General features: G+C 44.7%; 1 protein-coding gene across 2 annotated transcripts in view; it reads left to right on the forward strand.

Annotated features, from left to right (window-relative positions):
- Nucleotides 1–15,043, forward strand: part of LOC144599564 (ephrin type-B receptor 1) — a 424,097-nt gene that overhangs the window by 367,848 nt on the left and 41,206 nt on the right. For both annotated transcript variants that reach the window (XM_078410599.1, XM_078410600.1), the window contains exon 12: nt 3,983–4,198. In XM_078410599.1, coding sequence (XP_078266725.1) covers nt 3,983–4,198 — 216 coding nt within the window. The remainder of the gene's footprint in view (nt 1–3,982; nt 4,199–15,043) is intronic.

Genomic DNA, 15,043 nt, shown 5'->3' on the forward strand with positions numbered 1-15,043 from the left:
AGTCTTTCTGGACAGCAGGTTTATACTCAGGAAAAAAAAAGAATAGGGTTTGGTTTAATATTTATAATCTTTTGCTGGACCAGAGAGTGGCACGAGCTGTAATCAGTGACCCAGTTTCCAGTCCATTATTGCTGTTGTACTAGTGTCATCCTGTTCAAATCAGTGCTTTCATATTCCACAATGTTCTGTGCAAAGCAGTAACTGGGCCAATTTGTTTCAGACTGCTCAGGCTGTGATATAAGGCAAATGTTCAAAAATATTTTAAAGGATGATGGATTTTAGGGAAATTTCATGAGAGGCAGTTGTGGTTAAAATCACAGTAGAGAGGGGGGGGGGGGATGTCTTGGCCGGATGGATGTGGAACAGATGTTTCTACTTCTGGAAGAATCAAGAACATGGGGTTACTGTTTAAGAATAAGGGGTCTCCATATTTAACACAGAAGTGAAGATTTTATTTTTCTCTCCCTGAGGCTGTGAGAATCTGAACATGGAGTCGTACAGTGTGGTAACAGGCCCTTCAGTCCAACTTGTCCAAGCTGACCATCATGCCCCATCTACACTACTCCCACCTGCCCCCGTTCTGCCCTTATCCCTCCAAACCTATCCTATCCATGTACCTATCTAAATGTTTCCTGAACGTTCCAATAGCATCTGCCTCTTCCGGCAGCACGTTCCATACACCCACTACCCTCTGTGTAAAAAAGAAAGGTTGCCCATCACGTTCCCATTGCATTTTCTTTCCCTCATCTTAAACCCATGTCACCTGGTTCTTGATTCCCCTACTCTGAGCAAAAGACTCTGTGTGTTTACTTAATCTATTCGTCTCATGATTTTGTATACTCTATAAAACCACCCATCATCCTCTTGCGCTCCAATGAATAAAGTCCTAGTCTGCTCAACCTCTCCGTATAGCTCAGGCCCTTGAGTCCTGGCAACATCCTTGTAAATCTTCTCTGCACCCATTCCAGCTTAACAACATCTTTCAATGATTTTAAGGCAGAGGTAGATATAGGCCTGATAAGCGAACGGGTGCAAAATGATTGAGGTTGTCATCAAATCAACCACGATTGTATCAAATTAATGGATGGAGCAAGCTTGAGGGCTGAGTGGCTCCTAAAATATTTTGATAAAATCAAAAATGGAACAGTGCCGTCTTGAGAGATCACAGCAAGGGTTTGTGGTTTGAGTCATGGCAGAGACTGCTTCAAAGTGACTTTTGTTTTGCAACTGTGACAAGTAAGCAACTTGCAGTCAGTGAGCTGACAAGTTATTTAAGATTCAAGTAATAGTTTCTGAAGCTAGTATTGGGTTGAAGTATTTGCATGGGATTTAATAGAGGATAATAAATTATTTTAAAAGTATGTTGCTAAAATCAACGTGCTCTCCAGCATCAACTCACACGGAACAAAACGCTTCCAGCACTGTATAAAGATGCACCATCTTTAACTTGTATACACTGTATAAAGATGTGCCATCTTTAACTTCCATGGTCCAGGATTTATGCTTGAGAACCTTGGCCTTTGTTAATCACTCTCTTGTGATCCTGCTTTGAAATATCCATGGCCTATAAAATCATACTGAATTATCGGCTCATTGAAGTTAACCTGACCTTCAAGCACTCATTTATACTAATCCTATATTTATTCTCTCCACAAACTCATTAATTTATACATGGATATAATGTATATCCATTATATGAACAATTTGGATAACAACACGGGAGGCATTAAGTTTGCAGATAATACTACAATTGGTGATATAATTAGTCCACAGTGAAAAATGTAATCTAAGATTACGACATGATCTTGATCAACTGGGTCAATGGGCCATGGAATGGCAGATGGAATTTAATTCAAATAAAGGCGAAATATTGCATTTTGGTAGACAGGGCAGAACAGAGAGGCATAGATGTGCAAGTGCATAATTCATTGAATGTGGCAACACAGATAGACATGGTAGTGAAGAAGGCATTTTGTACACTTGGCTTTATTAATCAGGGTAATGAATAGAGGAGTTGAATTGTCATATTACAGTTGTGCAATACTTTGGTAAAGTCACATTTGGAGTACCTTGTATAGTTCTGGTCACCCTGCTGTAAGAATATCATTAAACTAGAAAGGGTACAAAATTGATTTTAGTTTAGTTTGGAGATACAACTCCTCGCTCTCCTGCGGCCCCCCTCGCTCTCCTGCGGCCCCCCTCGCTCTCCTGCGGCCCCCCTCGCTCTCCTGCGGCCCTCCTGGCTCTCCTGCGGCTCTCCTGGCTCTCCTGCGGCCCTCCTGGCTCTCCTGCGGCCCCCCTCGCTCTCCTGCGGCCCCCCTCGCTCTCCTGCGGCCCCCCCTCGCTCTCCTGCGGCCCTCCTGGCTCTCCTGCGGCCCCCCTCGCTCTCCTGCGGCCCCCCTCGCTCTCCTGCGGCCCCCCTCGCTCTCCTGCGGCCCCCCTCGCTCTCCTGCGGCCCCCCTCGCTCTCCTGCGGCCCCCCTCGCTCTCCTGCGGCCCCCCTCGCTCTCCTGCGGCCCTCTTCACTCTCCTGCGGCTCTCCTGCGGCCCTCCTGGCTCTCCTGCGGCTCTCCCAGCTCTCCTGCGGCCCCCCTCGCTCTCCTGCGGCTCTCCCAGCTCTCCTGCGGCCCCCTCGCTCTCCTGCGGCTCTCCCAGCTCTCCTGCGGCCCCCCTCGCTCTCCTGCGGCTCTCCCAGCTCTCCTGCGGCCCCCCTCGCTCTCCTGCGGCCCTCCTTAGTTGGGACCTTCCACACCTTTGTTTACGGTGCTAACCTAGCCTCTCAATTACTTTTTCTTTCAATTAGGTCGCCTGTCACACAAATCAGCCAATACAAAAATCCGTCCGATTTAGGCATTTAAGTGGCTTTAATTATATACACATCTAAGTACAGAATCTCACACGTGACTTTTTTATATTTTTTTATTTTTGAAAAGCATATGTACAAATAGAAATTAAAAAAAACACATTTGTTACAAAGTTCTTACATAGCTTCAATTTTTAAATTTTTGGAGAGAAAGTAAAAATAAAATTAAAAAAACTATAAACTTGGGGAGAGAGAGTAAAAGGGTTAAAAAAACGGATCTAACAATAAAAATTAAAGGGAGTAGATCCGGGAGACAATAACCACAGTTGTACATCCAACCCCTAACTCAAGTTTCAACTTTTAATTTAAATTTTTTATTTTAGTCCTGTGCCAAACACATTTACTTTTCTAAAAATTCAATAAATGGAGACCATATTTTTAAAAATAGCTCAGGTTTGTCGATTAAGGCAAACCTTATTTTTTCCAAATGCAGGGTCTCTGTCATTTCCGTAGTCCACATTTTAATTGTGGGGGTTACACGTGACTTTTTTACACACATTATTTTCCTCTATCATACAAAAGAGCAAATTGAATTGCTGTTTCTTGCTCATGCAACCAGCTGAGCAACCAAACTGAAATTGTGCCAATGTATGGTTGTTCTGGGAATTAAACACCACATAATTACAAAGCTCATCAAATTAGACTGTAGTCAATAATAACTGGAATATGGAGATTGGGGAAAATGCGGTTGATTTAGAGTTGGAGTTAGATATTGTATGCTTTGGGGTGTGTGCTGGGTGTGGGTTTGTGGTGTGAAATGTACAGGTTGTGAGGTGGGGTGTACATGTTGTGAGGTTTACATATTGGGTGTACATGTTGCGGGGTGTGCATGTTGTGGCATGTACATGTGGGGTATACATGTTGTGGGGTACACATGTGGGGTACACATGTTGTGGGATGTACACATGTGGGATGTACATGTGGGGTATACATGTTGTGGGGTGCACATGTTGTGGGATGTGTGTGTGTGGTGCTTGGGTTGGTGCTCAGGGCGAGGTGAAAGCTGGGCCTGCTCTGCTCCCTCCCCCTCCCCCCTCCTCCTCCCCCCATTGCTGTGCAGAACACTCTCCATCTTGTTGACCTGTGCACGGCCTCTAATGGATCTGCTCTCCTCCCGCAGCAAAACGACGGGCAGTTCACGGTGATCCAACTGGTGGGGATGATGCGGGGCATTGCTGCAGGGATGAAGTACCTGTCGGAGATGAATTACGTGCACCGGGACCTGGCTGCACGCAACATCCTGGTCAACAGCAACCTGGTGTGCAAAGTGTCGGACTTCGGCCTGTCTCGCTACCTCCAGGATGACACCTCGGACCCCACCTACACCAGCTCTCTGGTCAGTCAAACTCTCACTTAACCCACACTGCGGGGCACAGCCGGGATAGCAAGGAATCGTGATGGGGGTGGGGGGGTGTTGAGAGTGGGGGCTGGGCCAATGGAGGGAGGACGGGACAGGTGGGTGTTGCTGGTGGTGGGCGGGGGAAAATGGGGGTGAGTGGTGGTGGGACTGGCGGAAGTGGGGGTGTGGGCTGGGGTCGCTGGTGGAGGGGGGTTTGATGGGATTGGGGTAATTGTGCAGGGGAAGGATGCTTGTGGGTGTGGTGTCATCGGAGAGGGGTGCTGGGGAGTATATGGGGAATGGTGGTGAAGAGGTAAGGGGATGTGGTGAGGGGAGGGATGTGTTGATATGAAGAGATATTGAGGCGGGTTGGAGTATGTTGTGTAGGAAGTTACTGCAGATGCTGGTTTACACCGACGATAGACACAAAATGCTGCACTAACTCAGCGGGACAGGCAGCATCTCTGGAGAGCAGGACTGGGTGAAGTTTCGGGTCCAGACCCTTCTTCAGCCCAGTATGTTGTGTTGGGGAGCTAGGGTTGTATGAAGGTGATGCAAATTAATGGAAGCAGGAACACGCCATTCATCTCCTCACACCTGCCCCTGCTAAAATGGCTGATCTTATACCTCGGCTCCATTTTCTCCTTCCCCTTGGTCCCTTCATGCCACATATTCTCTCCACCTCTGTCGTCAGCAATCAAACCTCCACAGCTCTCTAGTGCAGAGAATTCCAAAGTTTCACTAACTTTCTGACTGCTGCCAAAACAAAAAAATATATCCCAACAGGACGGGTTCTCATCACAAACCCTGCACAAGAAAACAAACCAATCGATCTATTGATCTGTGGTAGGCAGCCCGAGTGCTCACACACACACACACACACACGCACAACACCACGTCGGCACTGTTCAGCTATCTGTATTTGACAGGCTGTGGGATGATACAAATGGAATGCCTCTATCGGGCATGAAGTAATGTCAGTAAGCAGCCAAGCGAGTCGGTGACAGCCCGTGTATAATATGAAAGGCTTGCTTCGCCTAGTTTATACATACCAATGTCAGTGGGTGACAGTGATGCAGGTGTTGCTGTCTAAGGGAGAGCACACCACTACCATTCAGCTGTTTCCCCTCTCTTCCATTCACTTCAAGCAGACGAAGCTGACACTTGACCACGTTTAACAATTAATTAAGTACTGAAATGGAAAAGCAATTACTTCCAAGGCACAGCAGGCTGCCTGGACGTGGGGTGGGGGTGGGGTGGATGGTTTGGTGCAGCATTTTACACGTCTATCTGTACATGTTAGTAACAAATAGATGGCATGGTCATGGGTGTTCCCTGCGATATGGAAATCATAACAACATTGAATCATAGGATTGTAGCCCAGCAGAAGGCTATTCGATGCATTGTGACCATGGTGGGCAAAGGAGAAATAATTTAATTAGAAACATAGAAACATAGAAAATAGGTGCAGGAGAAGGTCATTCGGCCCTTCGAGCCAGCACCCTGTGCCCTGTGTGGCTGTTACATTATTGCTATGACCAGAAATGTAAGTAGTACCATAAGCCCTAGCTGGTGTGGTATGTTGTTCCAACATGAGCTCACTTCTGTACCTTGACCAAAACAGTATTGGTATTGGTTTAGGTTTATTATTCTCACATGTACCAAGATACAGTAAAAAAAAAGTAGTATGCGTGCTATCCATTCAAATCCTACTACACGTGAGTACAATCAACCCATACACTAGTACAACATTGTAGGAAAGAACTGCAGATGATGGTTTAAATCAAAGGTAGACACAAAATGCTGGAGTAACTCAGTGGGTCAGGCAGCATGAAGAAGGGTCTCGACCCGATTTGCCATAGATGCTGCCTGACCCGTTGAGTTACTCCAGCATTTTGTGTCCACGAGTACAACAGGTCGCACAAAGAGAAAAATACCAGACTACAGAAAATAGTGCTACATGTTACAGCTGCAAACTCCAGGGAACATAAAAGTGCATGGGTTGTAATGAGGTAGGTTGGGAATTCAGTACCACACACTTGGATCATTTCATAAGTCATAGGAGCAGAAGTAGGCCATTCAGCCCATCGAGTCTACTCCGCCATTCAATCATGGCTGATCTATATTTCTCTCTCAGCCCTATTCTACTGCCTTCTTCCAATAAACCTTGACACCCCTACTAATCAAGTATCTGTCAATCACCACCTTAAAAAAAGACTTGGCCTCCACAGCAGTCTGTGGCAATGACTTCCACGGATTTGCCACTCTGACTAAAGAAATTCCTCCTCATCCCTGCTATAAAGGTACAGTGCCATCCATAATGTTGGCGACAAAGACCCATCATTTATTTATTTGCTCCGTACTTCACAATTTGAGATGTGTAATAGAAAAAATCAGATGTGGTTAAAGTGCACATTGTCAGATTTTAATAAAGGCCATTTTTATACATTTTGGTTTCACCATGTAGAAATTACAGCAGTGTTTAGACATGTCCCCCCATTTCAGGGCACCATAATGTTTGTGACTCAGCAATGTCATGTAAATGAAAGTAGTCATGTTTAGTATTTTGTTGCATATCCTTTGCATACAATGACTGCTTGAAGTCTGCGTTTCATGGACATCAATTGTTGGGGGTCTTCTCTGGTGATGCTCTGCCAGGCCTGTATTGTAGCCATCGTTAGCTTATGCTTGTTTTGGGGGCTAGTCCCCTTCAGTTTTCTCTTCAGCATATAAAAGGCATGCGCAATTGGGTTCAGAATAGGTGATTGACTTGGCCACTCAGGAAATGACATTTCTTAGCTTTGAAAAACTCCTTTGTTGTTTTAGCAGTATGTTGGGATCATTGTCTTGCTGTAGAATGAACCGCCGGCCAATGAGTTTTGAGGCGTTTGTACTTGAGCAGATAGGATGTGTCTATACACTTCAGAATTCATTATGCTACTACCATCAACAGTTGTATCATCAATGAAGATAAGTGAGCCAGTACCTTCAGCAGCCATACATGCCCAGGCCATAACACTCCCACCACCAAGTTTCACAGAGGAGGTGGTATGCTTTGGATCTTGACAGTTCCTTCTCTCCTCCATACTTTGCTCTTGCCATCACTCTGATATAAGTTAATCTTCGTCTCATCTGTCCACAAGTCCTTTTTCCAGAATTGTGGTTGCTCTTTTAAGTACTTCTTGGCAAACTGTAACCTGGCCATCCTATTTTTGCCCAATCCCCTGGCTTCCCGTTACTCTTTGCTATCTTATACATCTTTTCTTTTAGTTTTATTCCATCTCTAACTTCCCTTGTCAGCCACGGTTGCCTCTTACTCCCCTTAGAATCTTTCTTCATTTTTAATCTACAGTTCCACTTTTGCAGTCTTTCAGTTTTTCAGTGCAGTCAAAGAGGATTAAGTCATGCACAAGTAAACTTTGAAGCGCAATGTCTTTGTACCTTTAGTCCATGTACTTCTTGTAGCTCAGGATGAATTCCCAGAGAAAGGAAAATGCAGAATATGTGGAAAGTAATTTAGAGATGATTGGTTATTTTTTTTAAACATGCTCCAACATGTATGTACCATTTCATGTAAATCAAGAGATGTATTGCTATTGTGAGAAAACCGAGATCAGAGGTTACTGTGGCACTTTTAGTTTGTTAATTACATTCTCTGTGAAATCAAAATAACCTTGGAAATTATGATTAGCTATGAAGCAATATTCATGTGTGGGCACCATGCTGTTTGAGACACTTTGATCTGTGACCTCTTCATACTCATTGATAGCTGCATGACAGTTCACAGTCACTTTCTAGTATAATTTCCAAGTGTGTATTAGGAGCCAATTAGAAAATAGCTGGGAGAAATGTAACCATGAGCAATTCTGCTCACTCATTGCTGATATCTCTGTAATTTTAGTGGTTGTTAGACTCTCTAGTGGAGCCAGTTATTCCCTGCGATTTTTTGAGGTTCCAGTGTTACTTGTCACCTATCAGGCCGTGCCTGAATGTGTAAATAGACAATAGACAATAGGTGCAGGAGGAGGCCATTCGGCCCTTCGAGCCAGCACCACCATTCAATGTGATCATGGCTGATCATTCTCAATCAGTACCCCGTTCCTGCCTTCTCCCCATACCCCCTGACTCCGCTATCCTTAAGAGCTCTATCCAGCTCTCTCTTGAATGCATTCAGCGAATTGGCCTCCACTGCCTTCTGAGGCAGAGAATTCCACAGATTTACAACTCTCTGACTGAAAAAGTTTTTCCTCATCTCAGTTCTAAATGGCCTACCCCTTATTCTTAAACTGTGGCCCCTTGTTCTGGACTCCCCCAACATTGGGAACATGTTTCCTGCCTCTAACGTGTCCAACCCCTTAATACTCTTATACGTTTCGATAAGATCTCCTCTCATCCTTCTAAATTCCAGTGTTTACAAGCCTAGTCGCTCCAGTCTTTCAACATATGATAGTCCCGCCATTCCGGGAATTAACCTAGTAAACCTATGCTGCACGCCCTCAATAAAAATCTTGCTGCATTCAGGCATGGCCCATTTCATTTGCCAAAGAGTTGAGAATGGGTATAAATATCACGTCCATCAGCGAACTTCCCCATTTCTGGCATTATGATGGAAGGAAGATCATTGATGAAGCAACTGAGAATGGTTAGATAGGACATTGCCCTGTGGAACTCCTGCATTAATGTCCTGGAACTGGGATGATTGTCTCCCATTGTGTGAGGTATGAATCCAACAGCTGACCTGGTCCTGTTGATGCCCAGTGTTTCAACAACTCCCTGATACCACATTTCAAGGGCTATCACTCCAGTCTCACCTCTAGAGTGCAGATCTGTGGTCCATATTTGGACTAAACACACGATGCGTCTTAGAGTGGAATGATTCTGGCAAAGCCCAAACTGGGCATTGATTGAGCGGATGATTATTTGCTGTTTGATGACACTGTTGCTGACAATATCATCACTTTACTGGTTGTTGAGAAGGGACTGATTGGAGAGATGGATTTGACTTATTTTGTGGATAGGGTATCTCTGGCCAATTTTCCACCTTGGCGGATAAGTGTCAGTGTTGTGGCTGTGCTGGAACAGATTTGTTGGAATTGCAGCTAATTCTGGAGCACAGGTCTTCACTACTACAGCTGGGATATTGTCCTAACCTGTAGCCTTTGCGGTATACAGTGCTACCAGCCCTTTGTTGGTATCATGTGGAGTGAATCAGATTAGCTGGCACCTGGCTTCTGTGATGAGGGGCATCTTGGGATGAATCCCGATGCCTCATCCAATTCTGGCTCAACATGCTTGTGAATGCTTCACAGAGTCATGGAGCACAGAAACAGGCCCTTCGGCCCAACTTGTCCATTTCACCCAAGATGCCACTTCTAAGCGAATTGCATTTGCCTGCATTTGGCCCATATCTCTCTCATAGAAACATAGAAAATAGGTGCAGGAGTAGGCCATTCAGCCCTTCGAGCCGGCATCACCATTCAATATGATCATGGCCGATCATCCAAAATCAACCTTTCCTATCCATGTACCTGCCAAAATGACTTTTAAATGTTGTTATTATTATGCTGCCTCAACTACTTCCTCTGGCAGCTGATTCCTATTCAGTCTTTAGCACTGACTTGCTACTACCTGCCATTGTTGAGGATGGGGACGTTCCCAAAGCCTTCTGCATACAAAACTTGAAGTGGCAGGATTGCAAAGCTTTCACCCCATCCATTGATTGAGATCACTTAGCTGTTTCTTTGGCATGTTGATATTGCAATTTAACTGACAATAGGTCCAAGTTGAAGCTTAACCGGTTGACACCTCGTCATCTCAGGTATTCCATCTGTAGCCCCACCCTTCTGTCCTGCCATGTGCTTCAGCTGAACCATCACTTTCATCCCCTTTGTATTCCATTTCCTCAAGATAATTGCAATATTTCATTAGCCTGAAACTGAACAGAAATTGTTGGGGTTACTTAGCAGATTAGGCAGCATCTATGAAGAGCTCAAGAGTTCATGCTTTAGTTTGATGACCCTTCATCAGAACTGATCCTTTAATTTCTGATTTTCATTTTGGAGAAAGTTTCACTCTTTTTGAGTCCATCTGCTTGAATTTCACTGATCTGTTAAACAGATGCTGGCAAACGGGCTGAGATTCCACAACACTTACTGTTGTTATTTAAGGCTACAGACCTGGTACATTCATATACATGCTTGAATCCCAACTAGTTTTGATAAACTAAGATAAACAACTCAGTGCAGTTAAATATATGCAAGTCATCTTGTTTAATTACGTCACTTTTGTCCATTTATCTTTCATAAGTCTAGACTGTGTTAACTTATTGGTCATTTGGGGGAACTTGTTTTTCACACTCAATAAAAGAATGAATGACCCAGAAAATGCAATAACTTTTTTATTTGCAATTTATTACTTTGTGATTTGTGTAAAGAGCGTGTGGTTCATCTGCTCTGTCTGTATGTGTACATTCAATACATTGTCTATAAATTTGGAGTGTTTCAGTCTTCTTCCGTTCTATGTTCTCTACGTGATAGAAACACCTGGGCTCTCATTTTCTGGCTTGCTCTTACAGTGGGAATAGAAGAATCTCAGCCACGGAATCTGTGCGAATCACGTCCATAAAAGCCACCTTATGTATTTTTTTATTGTTGTAGAGACCATTTTGTGTTGAAATTGTGCCCAAGGTGAAATTGGGCCAGGTACCCTGGGACATGATTCACAGCTGACACGTGCATGTGTGATGCTGATGTCAAGACATATGTCATCCACTCTGCCTTACTGATGGAAAATGGGGCTGTTACAGTTTCTGCCTCAAGGCCCTTCCCAACATGTGACTCATCATGGTTGATGCCGCAGTGAAGTATTTCTCTGTACAGATGATACCAGGTTCCAATCTGCCTTCACTGGTGGAAATGTACACAGATCTTGCCACAGGGGCAACATGGTAGCCTAGCGGTAGAGTTGTGGCCTTACAGTGCCAGAAACCCGAGTTCAATCCTGTCTATGGGTGCTGTCTATATGGAGTTTGGATGTTGCAGACGAGTTGAACAGGTACTTTGTTTGTGCCTTCCTTCGTGAAGACAGATCCAATCTCCCAGATGTACTAGTGGCCAGAGGACTTAGGGTGACGGAGGAACTGAAGGAAATTCACATTAGGCGGGAAATGGTGTTGGGTAGACTGGTGGGACTGAAGGCTGATAAATCCTTAAGGGCCTAATGGTCTGCATCCCAGGGTATTTAAGGAGGTGGCACTGGAAATCGTGGACACATTGGTAATCATTTTCCATGTTCTAAAGATTCAGGATCAGTTCCTGTAGGTTTGAGGGCAGCTAATGTTATCTCACTTTTTCAGAAAGGAAGGTGAGAGAAAACAGGAAATTATAGACCAGTTCGCCTGACATCAATGGAGGGGAAGATGCTCGAGTCATTTATAAAAGATGAAATAATGGCACATCTGGATAGCAATAACAGGATCGGTCTGAGTCAGCATGGATTTACGAAGGGGAAATCATGCTTGGCTAATCTTCTGGAATTTTTTGAGGATGTAACTTGGAAAATAGACAAGGGAGAGCCAGTGGATGTAATGTACCTGTACTTTCAGAAAGCCTTTGATAAGGTCACACATAGGAGATTAGTGGGCAAAATTAGAGCATGTGGTATTGGGGGTAGGGTACTGACATGGATTGAAAATTGGTTGGCAGACAGGAAACAAAGAGTAGGGATTAACAGGTCCCTTTCAGAATGGCAGGCAGGGACAAGTGGGGTACCGCAAGGCTCGGTGCTGGGACCGCAGCTATTGGCAATATACATTAATGACATAGATGAAGGGATTAAAAGTAACATTACCAAATTTGCAGATGACACAAAGCTGGGTGGCAGTGTGAACTGTGAGGAGGATGCAGGGTGACTTGGATAGGTTGGGTGAGATGCAGTTTAATGTGGATAAATGTGAGGTTATCCACTTTGGTGGCAAGAATAGGAAGGCAGATTATTTTCTGAATGGTGTCGTTAGGAAAAGGAGAAGTACATTGCGATCTGGGTGTCCTTGTACTTCAGTCACTGAAAGTAAGTATGCAGGTACAACAGGCAGTGAAGAAAGCTAATGACACATTGGCCTTCATAACAAGAGGAGTTGAGTATAGGAGCAAAGAGGTCCTTTTGCAGTTGTCCAGGGCCCTGGTGAGACCACACCTGGAGTATAGTGTGCAGTTTTGGTCTCCAAATTTGAGGAAGGACATTCGTGCTATTGAGGGAGTGCAGTTTAGGTTCACAAGGTTAATTCCCTGGATGGCTTTACTGTCATATGTTGAAAGAATGGAGCGACTGGGCTTGTAAACACTGGAATTTAGAAGGATGAGAGGGGATCTTATTGAAACATATAAGATTATTAAGGGATTGGACATGCTAGAGGCAGGAAACATGTTCCCATTGTTGAGGGAGTGCAGAACCAGGTGCCACAGGGGTAGGCCATTTAGAACGGGGATGAGGAAGAACATTTTCACCCAGAGAGTTGAGCATCTGTGGAATTCTCTGTCTCCGAAGGCAGTGGAGGCCGATTTTCTGGAAGCTTTCAAGAGAGAGTTAGATTGAGCCCTTAAAGGGAATGGAGTCAAGGGATATGGGGAGAAGGCAGGAAGGGGGTACTGATTGTGGATAATCGGCCATGATCACAGTGAACGGCGGTGCTGGCTCGAAGGGCCGAATGGCCTACTCCTGCATCTATTGTCTATTGTTCTCCCTGTGACGTGTGTGGGGTTTTTCCGGGATCTCCAGTTTCTTCCCATGTTCCAAAGGCGTACGGGTTTGGATGTTAATTGGCTTGGTTTAGTTGCAAATTGTCCCTAGTGTGTGTAAGATAGTATGTGTGTGTGGGGATCACTGGTCGGCGTGGAGTGAAGAGCCTGTTTCTGCACTGTATCTCTAAACTAAACTAAAGAGGTTTCCATCCAAATATCTCCTCTTAACCAGTATCACTAGGCAGGTAACTTGATCGCTTAAATTATGATTTGTGGATCTTGCTGTGCATAAACTGGCTAGTGCACATGCCTGCATTCAACTGAGACTTCCCATCAACCATCCTTCATCTTCCTCACAAAGTCCGAAGGTTGTAGAAAGCATCACAGTGTTTCGCCTACACTGAAACGTTTTGTATAAAATTGTTTTGAGGTGCAGCTCTTTTATACCCAGGCTAGCTCCAAGCAAATATAACATCAAATTGAAAGCCATTGCTGAGGGATCTAAGTGCAGACAACCCTGCTGCCTCCAGACCAGATCGCAAGATCAGGGACCAGCTAAGCGGTTGTGTGGGATGAGAGCGGAGATCTGAATCGGAGGACAGCAGATGGGATGAAGGATTGATTGGAAATGTGGGAGGTGCTTGTGTGAGGCTCCAGTCTGGTACTGTGCTCAGAGCTGAGACCATTGAGTGAGCAGTGAGTGCTGTTGCCCGACAAGCAGCAATATAATACCGAGTCTTGGCAACAATACGTGGGCTAGAATTGACACTAATTCCCAGCACATTAATGAAACGGAAGAATGAGAGGTTAGCCTGGGAGCAGCTGCACCATTTCAACCCCAGTGGACTGGTAGTCATGCTGATATTAAACATTGAGCTACTTCTTCATACTTGTTGCATCCATCCAAACAATAATCCATACTGTTTACAAACCCCTCTCTTTCTCCCTCCTTTCTGAAACAGCCAAATAAAGAAAGCAATGAGTCCCTCAGTGTACATAGAATTCCTCTGGCGTTGAGCTTGTGTGCTACAGTTACTGCTGAGGAATGTGCACTGTAATCTCTGTGATCGATGGTAAAGACCATGGTAGCAAGCTGTTTTTATTTTCTGGTTCCAAGCAAAAAAAAAAGTTTATTAAGATTTAAAGCTAAACACATATAAGCACAGAAGCTGTTGAATTAGTAGCTTGTAATGCTTGACTGCAGAATCTGTTTAAAAGCAGCACTAGCTGATACATTTTACAGTTCTCTTTAGTAACTTTACAGCATACAGGTGCCATCACAAATAAACTTCCAGCTCCCAACATACACAGAACAAGAAGATGGAAACACAGTGGTGATTGATAATTAATCTGATTATTATTTTCCTTTGTTGTCCATCTGATAAACAAGGCAAATAAAAGGGTAACAGTAACGTTAAAGATGTTTTAAAACCATGGACTGTGGAAAATGATTCACTGACAATTCAGTAATTGATCTATTAAGGAATAAGGTATCACAAAATGCTGGAGTAACTCAGCGGGTCAGGCAGCATCTCAGGAGAGAAGGAATGGATGATGTTTCGGATCGAGACCCTTCTTCAGACTGATGTCAGGGGAGGGGGCGGGACAAAGAAAGGATGTAGTTGGAGACAGGAAGACAGTGGGAGAACTGGGGAAGGGGGGGGGGGGGAGGGAGGGACAGAGGAACTATCTGAAGTTAGAGAAATCAATGTTCATACCACTGGGGTGTAAGCTGCCCAAGTGAAATATGAGATGCTGTTCCTCCAATTTGCGGTGGGCCTCACTATGACAATGGAGGAGGCCCATGATAGAAAGGTCAGACTGGGAGTGGGAGGGGGAGTTGAAGTGCTGAACCATCGGGAGATCAGGTTGGTTAAGGCAAATTGTGCGAAGGTGTTGAGCGAAAGGATCGCCGAGCCTACGTTTGGTCTCGCCGATGTAGAGAAGTTGACATCTGGAACAGCGGATACAATAGGTGAGTTTGGAGGAGATGCAGATGAACTGTCTCACTTGGAAAGACTGTTGAGGTCCTTAGATGGAGTCGAGGGGGGAGGTAAAGAGACAAGTGTTACGTCTTCTGCGGTTGCAGGGGAAAATACCTGGG

Source organism: Rhinoraja longicauda, chromosome 13, assembly GCF_053455715.1.
Source record: "Rhinoraja longicauda isolate Sanriku21f chromosome 13, sRhiLon1.1, whole genome shotgun sequence".
Taxonomy (NCBI): domain Eukaryota; kingdom Metazoa; phylum Chordata; class Chondrichthyes; order Rajiformes; family Arhynchobatidae; genus Rhinoraja; species Rhinoraja longicauda.